At 49.5% G+C, this 18265-nt stretch overlaps 1 protein-coding gene across 2 annotated transcripts in view; it reads left to right on the top strand.

Annotated features, from left to right (window-relative positions):
- Nucleotides 1–18265, top strand: part of LOC149338344 (uncharacterized) — a 38416-nt gene that overhangs the window by 10082 nt on the left and 10069 nt on the right. The window contains exons 3-7 of one of the 2 annotated variants that reach the window (XM_089547620.1): nt 676–765; nt 4165–4343; nt 9048–9237; nt 10193–10373; nt 16450–16635. In XM_089547620.1, the coding sequence (XP_089403746.1) occupies nt 676–765; nt 4165–4343; nt 9048–9237; nt 10193–10373; nt 16450–16635 (826 nt within the window). The remainder of the gene's footprint in view (nt 1–675; nt 766–4164; nt 4344–9047; nt 9238–10192; nt 10374–16449; nt 16636–18265) is intronic. The other variant, XM_089547621.1, reaches the window with a different exon arrangement.

Below are 18265 nucleotides of genomic sequence, written 5' to 3' on the forward strand. Positions count from 1 at the left end.
CCGCACCCAACGGATCAACAAAGGAACGACGTCATGACGTCGTTTGTCGAGAGTAACGAAGCCAAGCCATAGCCACGCGCCAATAGCAAAGCCAAGCCGTAGCCACGCCGCAAAAACGAAACCAAAACTTCAAGCAACTTCGAAAATTTTAGTTCGGACCCGAAACAGTACGAGGGGGAAGTTTAGGACGCTAATTATGGAAGAAAAAACCTCTTATTATACGCGGGTTTTTACGGTAAATGTATATTTGAAACCAGCATAAAAAAACTATGTAAGGAGCCAGAATTTCATTGTTCTAGGGTATGTATTTAAGAAAAAGTGTCTTCGAGTAGAGTCTTCCCTTAATATCTGAGCACATGAATAGGTATGAGTTTCATCGTCATCATCTGGATTACCATGTTTATTTGCATAACAAACCCACCCCTCACTTTTCTCATTGAGCTTTGCTCCCCGGAACAGTGAAACCGGAGGGTGAAGTAGCACAATAGATGTTATATGTTTCCGTTTATATTAAGTCGTTTTTTTTCTTTTAACCTTGCATAAGGAAAGTGCACCGTACCTTCAGAGCCGCTTTTTCAACGTGTTCGCTTTATCTTGGCGTGATTGGCTGTCGGCTCTTGTTGTCTGTATTGGTCGAGTGACCACACCACTGAGTGTGGTCTAATGTGGGTGCAGTGTCCAGTGGACGGCTGTGTCTGGGCCTTTGCGACTGAATACAAGCTCAAGCGCCACCTGGAGACGCATGAGGGCAAGAAGGACTTCGTGGTGAGGGCACTCTCTCCTTCTGCCGGGGTACTTTGGCCCCTGTAGGCTTGATTCCTGGCCCCGTGGTAACTGGAAGGGACTTCACAGTCAAGTCTGTCTCGATTGCGAGGCTAATGTGTTCCCAGAAAAACAAAATGCTACAAAAGTTCTTTCATTTTGTGAGCGTTGATTCGGAAGTCCAGATAATTCAGACTGTTGGCGGGGTCCTGGCCAAATGCCCTTATATGTTTATGGTGTCAAACGCTCGTTAAGGGTAGGTACACACAAAAGCCATATTTGGCCCCAAAAAGGTATTGATGAAAGCACAGTTGAAGGTTACAAAAGTTGCTTACTGCTGTTGTAGCAGAACTATGAGCACGAAAATTGGTACCCTGGTACAGCATACAGCTTTAGAACTCACTCGCACTACAGCAAAAGCTTGTTAATTCGACCCCTGTTAATTTGGAAAGGCAGATAATTGAACCTGTGGGCCCAGTCGTTACAAAAATATACAGGAGTCTATGGGGCAAAACTCGTTAATTCTGCCAAATTTTAGCGCGCATCGTTTAATTCGACGTAGTTCCGTAAAAAAAATGCAGCGTAAGCCATCCATAAAGTCATTCTCATCAGCAGTGCGAAGGAGGGCTAGGGTAGAGAAGGTGGTGGTGAGGCAAGCTAAAACAAAACTACTACGGACAGCGGCCCATCTGGCCTTGAAGAAGCCATACTGCGATGGATTGCAAACCACATGGGGCCTTTCTCCCTGTGAGAGGGCCACTGATATGTGCCCAGGCGGAAAATTTCAAAAATTTCGTCGTGAAAATGGACAACGAAGATTTCAAAGCTTCCTACGGTTGACTGGCTCATTCCAGAAGCTGGCTTAGTCAGACTTTTAGGAGTGTTTTCAGCGAAAGGGCCTCTGTGAACGAAGAAGTGATTGAGGAGTGGTGTACTCACCTGTGGGGCAGGAACGTGGAGGCTAACAAAGAGGGTTCAGCTTAAGGTCGATGCAGCGAGCTATGGAAAGAAAAATGATAGGTGTAATGTTAAGAGATCGGAAGCGGGCGGAGTGGGTGAGAAAACAAACGCAAGTTGATGACATGCTAGTCGAAATCAAGAGGAAGAAATGGGCTTGGGCAGGGCATGTAATGCGAAGGCAAGACAACCGCTGGTCCTCAAGGGTAGCGGAGTGGATTCCGAGAGAAGGCAAACGTAGCAGGGGGCGGCAGAAAGTTAGGTTGGCGGATGAGATTAAGAAATTTGCGTGAATACTGTGGCGGCAACTGGCGAAGGACAGGGTTAATTGGAGAGACATGGGAGGGGCCTTTGCCCTGCAGTGGGTGTAGTCAGGCTGATGATGGTGATGAACCACTGGGCTTTATGAACACCTGGCTGTGTGTGACGCTAGGAATGTATTCAACACCAACAAAACAGTGCAGTTTTTCAAAGCACTTCCAGACAAAATGATCGCATTCGAAGGTGACCCTTGCTCAGCAGGAAAATGCAGCAAGGAAGGAGTTAACGTGCCAGCAACATGACGGGAAGAGAGCGTTTGCAACTCTTGGTGATTGGGAACTGCTTCTGAAGTGGTTTCCTCTGATGGATGCATGAGCAGCATGTAATCCAGGGTTTGACGGAAACCCGTCTCGTCGGGAAAATTCAAGGCGGGAAATAACAAGCGCCGACCAATCGTTAAACACAAACAAAACAAAAAGAGGCAATTCGGCTCCGCTACGGGAGCCTTGTTCACAATGAAAGGGAGAATGAAGTGAGCGTTCATGAATACCGTATTTACTCGCATAATAGGCGCACTTTTTTTCCAGAAAATCCGGCTCAAAGTTCGGGGTGCGCCTATTACGCGGGGTAAAATTTCCGGAAATTTTTCGACTCTCAAAATTGAACACACCGCGTAAACGCACTCGTGTACGGGCCGCACCCCGTTTTCGCGAAGAAAATGTAAAAAAAAAAAAAAGATCCGTGTAAGGGTTGCACCGAAACTTTCCACGACACACGCGGGAATAGCCTTAGGAATGCACGCGCCGAGGCCTCCGTGATCGGCTCCGGCTGCGCGCAACGGGCGCTTGATCGCGGAGGCCACACGCGCGCAGGAGCTTCCAGACGCCGCCCAGGAGGGTGCCCAAGGCCAAGCTTATCATCATCATCATCGTGTTCCTCCGCCGCCGCGAGCTTTCGCTATCTATATCGCCATCAGCATCTCCAGCTCGTTTTTTTTTTTGTTGCTTTCAAGTGCCGGGATTTGCGGTAGCGCGATAGTTATCGTGGTTTATGGCTTTGCCGCGGAGCGTTGATGTTTTAGCTCGACGGGCAAGCACCTTAACAGCTACACGGCTGGGAGTTTGCTCTTGAACGCGGCAAGCGTGCGGCAGGTCGGAAAATACGACGTGGCCGAGAGAAGTGCGGCAGTTGCGACTGCGGCGTCCCTAAATTTTCGTACGCGACTCCAAGCGCCGAGGTTTTCGTGGGCCTAAGTCGGGAACGTTTCCGGCTGGAGATGAAGCTTTCCAAACAGACGTTTAAAGTGATCATCCCTGAAAACTGTGTGCGGCTGTTCTACGCGATGTCGTTGTACGTGCTGTGGGCCCGCAGCAGCTGCGACGGCAGCAGCACTAGTAGGGACTAGTAGTCAGTTCAGAAAAAACTTTGTTAAAATAAAGATTGGGAAGCGGGAGGTGGCGAGGCGTCGGCTTGCAATCGTGTAAATACAGTACTGATCACAGTGCCAAGTTCGGGGTGCGCCTATTTTGCGCGGAAATAAAAAAATCAGATTTTTCGCGCCCTAACTAGGGGTGCGCCTATTATGCGAGTGCGCCTATTACGCGAGTAAATACGGTACTCACTTCAGTGATCAATGAACGCTCACTTCATTCTCCCTTTCATTGTGAACAAGGCTCCCGTAGCGGAGCCGAATTGTCTCTTTTTGTTTTTGTTTGTGTTTAATGATTGGTCGGCGCTTGTTATTTCCCGCCATGAGCAGCATGTGTTTGCCCTAGAAGTGCATTCTTGAGCAGAGAGAACAGCCTGAGGAAAACGTCTGGCTTTGTGTAGTGGGAGACAGGATGATTGATGGGCCCCCCCTCTATTGCTGAATCAGTTTGTTGGGGCACATCTCACAGTGGCTGCTACAGAGAGGGGTGGCCACTGTCTCTCCTGGACCAGTTAGTGTTGTTGGGGCTGAAATCAAGAAGAAGAAATGTGCCTGGGCAGGGCTTGTAATGCGAGGGCAAGATAACCGCTGGTCCTTAAGGGTAATGGAGTGGATTCCAGGAGAAGGCAAGTGTGGCAGGGGTCGGCAGAAAGTCAGGAGGGCGGATGAGGTAAAGAGGGCAGCCAAAAGCTATGCGAGCGGATGAGATAAAGGAGAGGCCTTTGCCCTGATGATGTGTCGGTATGTGTGTGCAGTGTGATGCTGAGGGCTGTGGGCAGAGCTTCACCACGGTGTACAACCTGCGCGCCCACCTGAAGCTGCATGGGCGTCCCACCTTTGGGTGCCTCTCCCCGGGCTGCCCACGGTTGTTTGGCACCCGGCGCAAGATGGAGCTACACCTGCGTGAACACCAGGAGCTGGATGCACCCTACAGGTGCGCACTGCCTCTTTGCTTGCTCAAGCATGGTGGCTGCTTGCCTTGCTTGGCACTCATGGCATGCTTGGGAATCCGCATGGGAATACAGGGCCTGGCCAGGTTGTGTACCTGCTCTGGCAGTGGCCTTGCTTGCATCCATGCCAGCATGTCTTAGCTAGGGTGTTCTGGAAGTCGGAAGAGCACCTTTTTCAGCATAGCATTGTACCCTCGGTGCTGTGGCTCAACACACTCTGTCTACATCGCACCAGAATACCTGCATTTCAAGAAGCTTGCAGGCAGAGCAACACCTCCAGTGCACATGGCTTGTCGAAATAACCAAAATTTGTTGGACCGCAGCGCCGAGGATTACTGCGTTTTGTAAACTCTAAAAAGTGATATGGATATCACTCACGATGGGCTACACACCTCACAGGACTAACGATGACAGTTACAAAGTTACCGTATTTACCCAATTCCAACGCGCACCCAATTTAGGCACCAAAAAAAAAAAAAATCAAGCCCCGATTCTAACGCGCGCCCGATATTGGTAATGAAAAAGAAACTACAAGCCCCGCTTCTAACGTGCATGCGACTTCCACGAATGAAAATAATTTGCAACCGTTTTTATATTTTAAGGAGAGATGCGGGTGAAAAAACCGCGATTTTTTTTCAATAAAGTTGATTTTGTATTCCTCCAAGCCTTTTCTTTTATGTATAAAAATATCAAAGCCGATAATCAATGGGAAGTTAGTAAAAAATGCAATTAAAGCACTCGCGGTGGCTCGCGAAAGTGTGAATTTGACCGAATTTTGGGAACGCGGCATTTCGCTCCACGGCGTCGCCCGCTCTTGAATTTTCGCGGGGAAGTAGGCCTACCCATCTACTACCAGAAGCCACTTCGGCAGCGGCACATTCTTGATAAAAATATGAAAAAAAAGATCGTTTCCCGCCCGAGTCGAGCGTTGCGACTGGCCATGACTGGCCCTTCAAATCACGTGGTACGATCGGAGCCCTTCCATTGGCTACGAGCATTCCACCGCACGGTCGGACGCAGACACTCTTTCTTTGTTCTGCCGCCACCGAGACGTGAACCAACGCTTCTGCCCGGGTTTTTCTTCTTTCTCCGCTATGGATGTGACTGAGAAACGAGATTTTCGTTCACGCAAGTTCCTGACAAAGCATCAGTATAAAGGAAGACGTCCCAAGCGCAAGCGGAGAGCTCCGGTGACGGGAGGTTCGTCTGCTGCTAGGCATAACTGCGGCAACGGCGATGCACCATTTGGATCCTTCAAGCTTCTTGCGGAGCATCCATGACTTCGACAGTGCATCTGAGCGAAAGATAAAGATGTTCGACGGCCAAAACAAGCGTAAAAACGAGCGCGGAAGCGCTGTTATCTGCGAGATCGGCATGATGCACGACCTCGCCAGCGGCACTGCATGCCCCGCCTGCGGACGATGTAATCTCTGTCAGAGAATCGGCCGCAAAACAGAAAGGACTCTCATCGTTTTTGGAACTTTACCGCCAAAATGACGCTTTTCCGACAGCCGTTGTTTCATCAATATATTCTTTGAGCCACGTAATTCGATCGTGCAAAGGCAGTGATGAGGCATCCGCCCGCGGCAGTGCACGGGATACCGTCGCCGTGAACGTGGTCCGTGGTCGCTGAGCACGCGGCCAATGACAAGCGCCACACCGGTTGAAAACGGCTCCTGCGACGGAGAAAACGACGAGCAAACGTGCTCCCGTGTTTGCCAGCAGTTAGTGAGCTCCCACATCGTATAATGGCGATGACGATGGGCAGCTATGGGGCAGTTTCGATTTGCACTCGAATCCAACGCGCATGCGATTTTGAGACGTATTTTACCTGAAAAAAAGGTGCGCGTTGGAATTGGGTAAATAAGATAACCATTCAACATTAGTTAACCAGCAGACCAGTTAGCATGTCTTAGCTGTATTCTGATGGGCTACATCACTGACAGTGTTGTGCGGAAGAAAGCGCTCTTCTAGCTCAAAAAGTAGACATTTAGAAATTGTAGGACATGTCGGGTGAAGCACCCGGTACAAGTACATGCACATATCCCGTGTTGTAGCCCCTCCAGTGACTCCATGTTGGAGGGTTCCGTTTGCAGTGCCCTCTGTACTCCGTTTTGCACACAGCAGTCAGTGCTGCGGAGGCTGCGGAAGGAGTTCAATACACAGAACCGTGCTACACCACCACGCATCGCTCATTCTTCGCGTGCAGGGGCATCTGCAGCATGCAGATGATAGTGAGCAGTGCATCACCACGGGGTATCCTGAGCATCCGCAGGGGCATCCCCGCAGGGGGATGATGGTGAGCAGTGCGCCACCACGGACCCGAGCACCCGCGCTTAGCCGTGCGTGGCATCGCCGTATCCGGGGAAAAGGGGATCCTGGTGGTTGAGCCAATGTCGAGCGTTTGGACCTTTAAGGCCTCTTTCATATTCCTGTTCCTAGTGTTGAAGTGCTTGATAGATGCCTTAGGCTTTGGCTACAAGGTATCGAAATGGCCAGCGGAGACTTATTGCTGAAGCTGTGTGACATTGTGCAGTATTCGAAACCTTCAAACATAGTTTCCATAGGGGACATCTCTGTCTCTGTCACTTCACACCGGTCTCTAAACACTGTCCGAGGCGTAATCTGAGAAACTGATTTCGTCCACCTCTCCAAAAAAGAAATCCTCCAAGGTCTTCCTCGCCAAGATGTCGTAGGCATTCACTGAATCGAGATTCGGAAGGATAGCAGGGAAGTGGACACAAGACACCCGATCCTCGCATTCAACACGAGCACATTGCCTGAAACCACTGGCGTGAGCTACCTGGAGATCAATGCAAGGCCATATATGCCCGACCCACGCAGTTGTTTCAGTTTCGAGAGGAACCCGCGGTGGCGGCGCAGTGGTTACGGCGCTCGGCTGCTGGCCCGAAAGACGCGCGTTCGATCCCGGCCGTGGCGGCTGAATTTCTATGGAGGCGAAATTCTAGAGGCCCGTGTACTGTGCGACGTCAGTGCACATTAAAGAACCCCAGGTTGTCGAAATTTCCGCAGCCCTTCACTGCGGCGTCCCTCATAGCCTGGGTCGCTTAGGGACGTTGAACCCCAATAAACCAAACCAAGCTTTGAGGTGCTATGTCCACATATGTGGGCGCGAATAAAGTGTGTTCAAATGTGTAACTTCTTACAAATTTTTTAATTCTTTTTTTTACACTTCACTTCCACTCTGTCTACTGGTCGTGATTTATACAGAAAAAGATTTTTCCTTTCAGCAGCTTTAATTGGCTCCTGAAGGGGTTATATTTGGAGTCAACTTTTTGTTGGCCAGGAAGGGGTGTGAGTGCAGATTCGACGTGTACCCGGCAATGTACTGTGTGCATTGTGCATTATGACCTTTTGTAGAACTTTTTAGCATCTTCCTGAAATCTCTGCATAATTTGCACAGTCCGTTTTCAAGCCTTAATTTTAGGAAACAAGTGTGCAAATCACGCGAGTGAATACGGTGTATTCAGTTTTTAGAGTAGCAGCATTTAGGTTGTCGCCTCACAAAAAATTTCTAGCTTCTCTGTCACAAAATTCTGATTTGTCAGTGGGTTGTGACATCATCAACGCCATGTGACCGCCAGCGTACCAGTCAAGAGGGCGCCGCCAAATTTGGAAATCAGAGGACCTCCGAAATTTGGGAGTTGGCCCACCTCCAAAATTTTTGAAGTAGACCTACCCCAAAGAATGGATTGAAGTGTATTAGTGATGTAAAAATAGCGCACAGGGAACACAAGGGACGGAAAGGAAACGACGCAGACAAGCGCTAACTCGCAACTGAGGTTTATTGCTGACGCGCGCAATATAAGGTAGTCACTTTAAAAAAACACATAAAACAAAAACAACCACACACAGTCCCTCCTTCAACTTGCCCAACTTTCCGCTTTGCTTGGTGTATTAGTGGGCTGGATTAGTGCAGTGTCGTATGATAATACAATGGAAGGTGCTTGAACATTCTGGAAGGTGATGACTCATGCATTTCAAATAAGGGCAATGGAACTGGTCCCAACCATAGTTTTGGTGGGAAAATCTCGAGAACAATATGAGGCGCTCTGTGTCATCACCATAGCAGGCAGCCAAATGCCTTCCTTAAAAGGAAACTGCATAGGTTTTGGAAATCAACAAGCTTAAGAGGGTGGAATGCTTGAGACTTGCAGGTAAAGCATGCGAAGTCTTCTTGGGCGAGCACTTGAAATAGTGAAGTAATCGGCGATTAAAATCCGGACGCCCTTCAAGCTTCTCCGCAGTGCACAACGCCCAGTGGGGGCGCATGATGATGTCGTCGAAGGTATTGGTACAACATTTCCAATGCACAAATGTCTGCTTTGAAGGAAAAAAACCAACGCCACCGAAGGCAAACCCTGCCGAAAGTTGTTTGGCAGCGTCTAACGAGTCAGGGCAGGGTGTAGCTGACGACAGTGATAATTTGAAATCATACCTTCCGTGACGTCACGCTGAGTTTCCCTGCACTCCTCCGGTGCATTGAGGAGAAGTCCAAAATTCAATCGTCGATTACATCACTATTCTAAACGCTAGTGCAAAAACACTTGGCATGCTTTACCTGCAGCCTGCAAAGATTTGAATCCTTGAATATCGCTAAATTCTCGAAAAAGTGTTGCAGTTGCCCCTGAAGACTGTAGTTTCGGGATGGCCCCCCTGTGCTGCAGGTGTCCCTGGTCGGGCTGTGGCAAGTCGTACTACTCGGCCAACACGCTGGCCTCGCACGTGCGCGTCCACCAGCACCGGCCCGAGGAGCTGTGCTGCCCGTTTCCCGGTTGCGGCCGCTCCTTTGCCCGGGCCTGCAAGCTGCGGCTGCACGTGCGCCAGCACACGGGCGAGCGTCCCTACGCCTGCCCCGTGAGTGGCCGTGCACACTCACCGATTTGTCTGGTTCTGCGGGACACGCGAGGCTGCCCGGGTAATCCAGCAGTCCAAAAAATCTCTTTGCCGAGGAAAGCAACCTGTGGAATTGCAAATAGAAAAAAAGAAAATGGTTTTAAGGAAGCAAAAGGGCACAGTAACTGTCTCACTTCTCTGTGGACATCTCAGGTGTGCCCTGAGGTTCAGGATGAAGGAGGTGGGTGAAAGAAGAAAAAGAGAAAGTGGTGCTGTAGTAAAGGGCTCTGGCATAATCTCGACCTCTGGGGATCTTTAAATGTGCACTGACATCGCATAGCACATGGGCGCCGTTTGTGTTTCAGCTTCTTCAAATCGGGGCTGCCACAGCTGGGATGGAACCTGGGCCATCCAGCTCAATGGCCAAGCACCTTAATTACTGAGCTGTTTCCCACAATCATGGTCATGTCCAGACCCCGATGTGAGCGATGCACCCACAGATCATGCTGCAAACCTTGCCAAGAACGAGTTCAGTGCGGATTGTATATAAAAGCTCTCTCTTACCGGTGCTCACCTATGGGGCAGAAAAGTGGAGGCGAACGAAAGAGGGTTCAGCTTAAGTTAAGGACAATGCAGCGAGCTATGGGAAAAGAATAATGATAGGTGTAACGTCAAGAGATCGGAAGCGGGCGGAGTGGGTGAGGGAACAAACGCGGGTTAATGACATCCTAGTTGAAATCAAGAGGAAGAAGTGGGCTTGGGCAGGGCATGTAATTTGCAAAGGCAAGGTAACCGCTGGTCCTTTATCGTAAGAGATGAGAAGAGAAGGCAAGCATAGTAGGGGGCGGCAGAAAGTTAGGAGGGCGGATGAGATGGAGAAGTCTGTGGGGATACGGTGGCCGCAGCTGACACAAAACAGGGCTAATTGGGGAGACTTGGGAGGCGTAATGAGGCTGATGACGACTGGTGGTTGCAGGCATGCTCGTGGACGTTTGCCAGTGCCAGCAAGCTGACGCGGCACATGCGGAAGCACACTGGTGACCGGCGCTACGCGTGTCCGGAGCCCGGCTGTGGCAAGGCTTTCATGCGGCCGGAGCACCTGCGCGGCCACCTGGTGGTCCACTCGGGGGGACGCCCCTTTGCCTGCACCCAGCCAGGTGAGGATGATAGCCTTCCGAGGGGGACTGCTGTGCCCAGCAACATCTGCCTCGGTATCAGGGTCTGCCCATTGTCCCTGAGGCCAACTTCACTTTGGCAGTGCGATCAACTTCTGGTGGCAGGACAGGAAGCTAACTGAACCTAACTTAACCTAGCTTAGCCAGCTAAGCCTCGCCTAGCTGCTTTCAATTAACTCTAAATTCCTCATTTTGTTGTAGCACTTTGGTTCGGCCGTTGCAACCTGTGAAAGCAAAGCTCTCATTTTGGTACCACGTGCAATCGAATCCACCTGCGCTGGGCCATGAACAAGTATGCAGTGAGATTTTTTGTGATGAGACAGGTGACCTTTTCATGTGCCACTTGGCACTGAATGACGAGGTTTGTGGCACACGCTGGGTATGTGACACTGGAAGGGAAGAAGACCACAACTGCGAGCTATACTTCCAAGGACTTCATGTCCCTCCTACACCAGAGTCGTGGCTGTGTGGCATAGGCTACCAACTCCTAGTGACCACCTTGTGACCATCATCATCATCCTGACTACGCCCACTGCAGGGCAAAGGCCTCTCCCATGTCTAACCAATTAACCCTGTCCTTCGCCAGCCGCGGCCACCGTACTCCCGCAAACTTCTTAATCTCATGTGCCCACCTAACTTTCTGCCGCCCCCTGCTATGCTTGCCTTCTCTTGGAATCGACTCCTTACCCTTAAAGGTGCACTCAAGAGAAATCTGAACTCGTCTTTTTGCCGCGGGAACTCAATCTACACGTTCTGAGTATTCTTAGAAACCTCGATTTATTGCCCTGTGTGGCTGATTTTCCTAATTAAATCGAATTAACGTCCGGCTCCCGCCTTTTTTTTTTAATTCTCCCTCGTATGGTGGGCGGAGTCGACCAACGTGTGGAGTGCCTTGCAGCCAGCTCCGTGGAGGCTTTGCTTTCGCTTTATTTTGTTTTTTAGGTTTCCGTGAATAAATAGTTTCATTCGCAGATAATATAACCGCCAAATAAGCCCGCAGAAATAAAAATACGCGCGGACTATTTGCTTCTACGGACTACTACGTACAGTCGAACCCGGATATATCGAATTTGAAGGGGATCGGAAAATAGTTCGATATAGCGAAAATTCGATATACAGATATAGGCTAAAACTGCACTCCCGATCATAACAAATTGTGGCTTACCGTTTGGAACAGCCGCAAATTACTTAGTATGGGCACGCAATGTGAAAGCGCTTTATTTCGCGGGAAAAAAAAAACTAATTTTGGGCTGCTTTTTCCCCTGGGAAACGAAGTTCAAAACACTGGCCTCGATCTTCTCGAGACTGTCCAGGTGCGAGAGCACAGTGCCTTCCATTTCGCCGCAACAGCGCCAAATCAGGCTAACGCTGACGCCAGTTCAGTGGCTGCGCACGGACGCGTTTCTTCGACAACACTGTTGCCCTCGTCGTCGCTGGAGTCGGCGTCTTGAACGCCAGCTGCCGCTTGAACCTCGCTGTCAGCGTTAAAGTCCTCGACAGTCACTTCGAACGGAACGGCGCCGAGAAAATTGGACAAGTCGCGAAAAGCGTTGTCCAAGCACTCATCATCATCTAAATCTTCCGGACATTCATCTCCGGCCACTTCAAGGCCTGCCTTGCCAAAACAGTTGGCTACTGGGGCCTGCTTCACGTCGCGCATTGAAACACAGGCACACACAAAAAAAAAACACACGAGGCGCAGATGGAGCGATAAGAGCGAAGCATATGCGATCGGCAGTCAACGTGGCTGCGAAGGAACGACAGAGGGAAAAGAAAGAGCAGGGAGAAAGATCGGCGCTCTGGGCTTCGTTTTTTTTTTTTTTTTTTTTCTGAGCTCTCTCTTTTCCCCGGACCCATGATCCCCGGACCCGCGGCACGGCGTGGCGTTCGATATATCCAATGTCCGGCGAAAATGGAATTCGATATACAACGCAACTGTCCTATACTTTTACATAGTATTTTCAAGGGGGTAATCTGTGTGTTCGATATAGCCAATAATTCGAAATATGCGGGTTCGATATATCCGGGTTCGACTGTATTACTCCGCCGATGGCAGAGCGGCAAGCCGCCGCGGGACTGGCTGAAAGGCACTCCGCGCGTTGGTCGACTCCGCCCACCGTACGAGGGAGAATTAAAAAAAAAAAGGCGGGAGCCGGACGTTAACTCTTTCGGGACCGCGGTCCGGATATCGTGCAAAAATGCACGATCAAATTCCGCGCGCTTTGCAGCTCAAAATGCTCGCGCTGGAACACGTGTCGCCATCTAGTGAGGTTGTCGAACACCTCTAGTTTTCGTCTCGGCGTAGTTTGCCTCTCTCACAGCAGGCGGCGACCTAGGAGAGATTTTAATCTTAGGCGCGGCGGCGGCCGAGATTGGGAAGCATGGCGTCGACGTCGCGTCAGGCCGCGCGAAAAAAGAAGCGTGTGTCGCGCTATTCAGCTGCTTCGACTGCGGATTTTTCTGATCCGACGAGCAGCGAAGAGTCTGAAGAGGAGTTTTCGAGCTCCGACTTCAGTTCAGAGAGTGATGCAGCATTGCCATCACCAGGACCGTCAACTAGTGTCCGAAGGTGAGTACATAGTTTCAGTTTCCGCTCGCTCTTGTGTATTTACGCGGGATCACTATATGTTCTCGTTATTTTTTTCTGTTTGGTAGGGTTTCCACAACCTACGGGAACGACTTCCTGCCCCCGCGGCAGAAGCGTATCCAGTTTTCTCCCAGGCGGGAGCCTGGTGTACATCTCACAGAAGATGTGGGTGTGGCGCTCAGAAGCACCACAAAGAGATTTCTGACCGCCCTGGACTTTTTTTTTCTTTTTTTCACGGCCGAAGTAATCGAAACGATTTGCCAAAACACCAATAAATATGCTTGGATGAAGATTTTGGAGAAGCCAACTCATGCCCGTCCAGATGGGTCTTGGGAAGAGGTCACTCCAAGTGAAATGATAAAGTTCATTGGCCTTGTAATTTATATGGGCATCTTGAAAGCGCCACGAATCAAACTCTACTGGAATGTGGGAAGCATTTACAGTGGTCTGCTGCCACCACGAATTATGCCGCGGCGTCGCTTCATTGCGCTCCTTGCGATGCTACACGTCGCTGACCTGGACGATGCAACGCAGCTATCGAAAGGAAAGCTTCGCTTTGTGTGGTGGCTTCTGGAGCACATGAACAAAGTGTCGGCAAAGCTCTTTCAGCCTCACCGAGACCTCTCTGTGGATGAGCGGATGGTGAAATCCAAAGGCAGATCAGGGATACGCCAATACATCAAGGACAAAGTGACCAAGTGGGGCTACAAGTTGTGGGTGCTTGCCGACCCTGACACCGGGTATACAGTGCAGTTTGCTGTATACACAGGCAAGCGCGAGCAGCCAGGCCCCCACGGGTTGGCTTTTGATGTAGTTTGCCAGTTGTGTGCAGAATACTTTGATCAGGGGTATAGAATATTTATGGACAACTTTTACACCTCAACGCACCTGTTCAGTCACCTCCTCGACCGGAACACATTGGCTTGTGGAACTACACGAAAAGACCGCCGGGGATTCCCTGCTGAATTGAAGGATGCGCGCTGGGAAAAAAAAGCTAAAAGAGGTGAAATTAGATGGTTGCGCGACCAAGAAATTCTCTATTTACAATGGAAAGACCGACGACTGGTAAATATGATGAGCACAATCCACACAGCCAACGAGACAGTCACCGCAAAAAGAAGACAAAAAAGTGGAAGTACCTGGACCCAAATTTCTATCCCAAAGCCTTTGCTAATTCATGATTATAATTCTGGAATGCTTGGAGTAGATAAATCAGACCAGATGATTGGCTATTACAATGTACTGATGCGTAGCGTCCGCTGGTGGAAGACCCTCTTCTTCCACTGCATCGACATTGCATGCGTGAACAGTTTCATACTGTTCCAGGAATACCGAAAGTTACACCCCGAAGTCCCTGAGCTGGCCAGAAATGCTTCCTTCGACCATTTGGCTTTCCGAGAGGAACTGATCCAACAGCTTCTTCAACTTGAAGGATCCAAGCAAGCTCGTGCTCCTCCACCACCACCCGCAAAGCCCCCCCTTCACAAGCCCGAAAAAGTGGAGAGACGCAAAAATTGCAAGCTGTGCTATCAGCAAACAAAAAGTGAAGTGAAAACCACGGTTTTCTGCAGTGACTGTAATGCACATTTGTGCTTCAATGCTTCGCGCAACTGCTTCGTCGCGTGGCACAGCGAGCGGGCACAGAAGTGAGTCGTGAACAGTGGTGTGAGAAATCACACACACAAAAAAAATGTACACAAGTGTGCAATGTTTTTTTGCCTCAGAGTTATTATAGAGGTATTGTAGCACATTTTGTATATTCTGGAATTTTTTTAGTGCTGTTTTTTACTTTCATATGTAAAAATTTCCAACTTTTTTTTCTTTCCTTGAAGTAAAAATTTGTATTTTCAGATTTTTTTTTATATCATATAATTTGTTCAGTTATTTCAATTTTTGTACAATAAAAGCCCAATCATTTACCTTCATTATGATATATGTTTCAACAAGATAGTGCAAAAATTTTGTTGAATAAAAAATATTTTCAAACATGTATCAGAATTGCCTTCTTTTGGGCGGTCCTGAAAGAGTTAATTCGATTTAATTAGGAAAATCAGCCACACAGGGCAATAAATCGAAGTTTGTAAGAATGCTCGGAACGTGCAGATTGAGTTCCCGCGGCAAAAAGACGAGTTCAGATTCCTCTTCAGTGCACCCTTAAGGATCAGCGGTTATCTTGCCTTCGCATTACATGCCCTGCCCAAGCCCACTTCTTTCTCTTGATTTCGGCTAGGATGTCATTAACCCGCGTCTGTTCCCTCACCCACTCCGTGCACTTACGATCCCTTAACACTACACCTATCATTTTTCTTTCCATGGCCCACTGTGTTCTCCTTAAAGGACCATAGACACTAATTTTGGCTGCCTGTTTTCTTATTTCACTTGATGCATTAGCCATTAAAATATGTGGTTCACCGCATAGTATTCGACTACAACTGCTAAACACAATTAAAACTTGACCTAACGAAGCCCCATTTTATGAAGTTTCCAATCTGACAACGAAATTTTGATTTCCCTGCAAGTTTGGTTTGGTTTATTTGGGTTTAACGTTCAAAAGTGACTCAGGTTATGAGTTATGCCGTAGTGGAGGTCTCTGGAATAATTTCGACCACCTGGGGTTCTTTAACGTGCACTGACATCGCACAGTACACGGGCCTCTAGAATTTCAAACTTGACCAAGCTCAGCTGCCGCGGTTGAATTTCGATTCGATGGAAGCAGCTCATGAAGATCGGCCTGGCGTGATTTCATTTTGATGCCACATTCGAGTCCGTATGGTGCTGTGACCTCGGTCAACTATGCTCAACAGGCCTCGCTAAGCCGCCTTGTTATGTTGATGAATACAGAAGCCTCTGATTGGCTGCTTAAGATGACGTTTGCTGTAGAATTGAGGGGGATGCACACTGGGAAACTGAAATTTAGTTTTTTTCGCTATTCAGTCAACCCCAGACAAACATCATCATCATCGTCAGTCTGACTACGCCCACTGCAGGGCAAAGGCCTCTCCCATGTCTCTCCAATTAACCCTGTCCTTCGCCAGCCACGGCCACCATATTCCCGCAAACTTCTTAATCTCATCTGCCCACCTAATTTTCTGCCGTCCCCTGCTACGTTTGCTTTCTCTTGGAATCCACTTTGTTACCCTTAAGGACCAGCGGTTATCTTGCGTTCGCATTACATGCCCTGCCCAAGCCCACTTATTCCTCTTGATTCCAACTAGGATGTCATTAACCCGTGTTTGTTCCCTCACCCACTCCGCCCTCTTCCGATCTCTTAACGTTACACCTATCATTTTCCTCTCCACAGCTCGCTGCGTTGTCCTTAACTTAAGCTGAACCCTCTTGATGAAAGTATGCTATAGAATGAAGGGACAGAATTGCAAACGCACATGTCGTTCAGAATTTTCGGAAAACATTTCACGGCCCCTTTTAGGGTCGTAGTGTGAGCTGGTGTGCTAGACAAGCCCCAATGTGCAGGGTGCCAGTCGCGGTTTGCGGCCAAGTCCAGCCTGTACGTGCACCTGAAGAAGCACGGGCCGGCAGGTGAGCAGCAGCAGCAGCGACTGGTGTACGGCTGCCCCATGGGGAACTGTGCGAGCCGCTTCCAGAGCCGCCTTGCCCTGCGAGAGCACATTGGGCACGCGCACGCCGTTGTGGTCCTGGGTGAGTGTGTTCCCATCCTCATTGCTCCTTAGGATGTCTAGCAACCAGGAATTTGCAGAGCATTTGCATAGTCTGGAAAACTCTGGGAATTTGTGGGCATGTGCTGCTTTGGTTCGAAGCAAATTGTAATTTTCTTCAAACAATTTCGAAGCGAATACAGTTGAAACTGGATGTAACGAAGTTGAGGGGAGCCGTGAATTATTTCGCTAAATCGAGAACTTCGTTGAATTGAGTGAGGCATTTCTTGCGCACATAATTCGGTACATTCGATTATATGGTATGACGGCATCCAGAAAGCTACTGCGGCATCATATTTGTGAAGTAATTCGATTACATGGTATGACGGCATCCAAAAAGCTACCGCGGCATCATATTTGTGAAGTGTAAATGCTCCCAAAATGGCTGCGGACCGCGGAAACGACTGGCACGGCTAGCGCGTATGAAAAGAAACAAAAGTTGTTACTCGACGAGAAAGGCCCGAGGGGACTACAAATTTATTTTCCAGCAAAGATGTCAGTGATCTTTGCCTGCGTGCGCATTGTGAGCAACGGCCGCACCGATTTCTCGTAGGTCTGAAGTGCGTCCAGCGCGTCTTCCGTCCCCTCGTGTGCTCCGGCAAAATGCCACAGCAGATCGAGAGCATCCATCACCTGACCTGGTGTCGGCACGGGAGTTTTGGCACCTGCAGGGTCGTCGTCAGCGTCTTCAGCCGCCACTCCCTCCACGCTTCCTACAAGCCGCAACATATCGGCATCAGTCAAAACTTCCGTTGTGACTGCGTTTTCGTCGGCGTAGTCGGAGATATTTATGCCTGTGGGCACTTCATCCACTCAGCGAAGGTGTTCCCAGGCATCTTCATCCTCGTGCACAGCGCTTGCGCAGTCCGGACCAGCTTCGGCAGTTTCAGGGCCTAGTGTACTGAAACCGGCAGTCCTGAAGCAGTTGACAATTATCGACGGCCTCAATGCTCTCCAAGCCGCCGCCACCATCTCAACCGCCATAAAGATATCTATTTTCATCTCGCGCTTCAGCTCCAGGTTGAGTAGAACTGTCGACGACTCGACGCTTGTATGCGCACCTAACGCTATTAATTATTCCTTGATCGAAGAGCTGAAGCACGGACGCTGTGTTTGGGGGGAAGTAGCGAAGCTCCACGCTGGGTCAGCTCGACCTCTGCCACGTAGAGGGCCGTGCAGTTATATAGTAACAGGCACACTTTCCTTTTCTGGCGACACATGTCACTGTCAAATTCCTTCAGCCATGTAGCGAAAATGGCACACGACATCTAAGCCTTTGAGTTGGCAATGTACTTCACAGGAAGCTTTTTGGTGCCTTTAAAACATCGCGGCCTCGCACTCTTTCCGATGACAAGCAGGTCTCGTTTGTCGGTACTGTCCATATTGACGCACAGCAAAAGAGTCAGCCTTTGTTTGCTGTGTTTGCCGCCGTGGCACGCCTGCCCCTTCAGGGCGAGTGTTTTTTTAGGCAGCATTTGGTAGAAGAGACCACTCTCATTGGCGTTGTGGACGTCGCTGGGGGCATATTTTCCGAGAATGTCGGGCACGTTTTCAGACTGCCAGTCGCCGACTACAGCCGTGCTTACGCTGCTCGCTTCACCGCTGAGCACTTT

Source organism: Amblyomma mixtum, chromosome 6 (genome assembly GCF_055824585.1).
Source record: "Amblyomma mixtum isolate Tamu chromosome 6, ASM5582458v1, whole genome shotgun sequence".
Classification (NCBI taxonomy): domain Eukaryota; kingdom Metazoa; phylum Arthropoda; class Arachnida; order Ixodida; family Ixodidae; genus Amblyomma; species Amblyomma mixtum.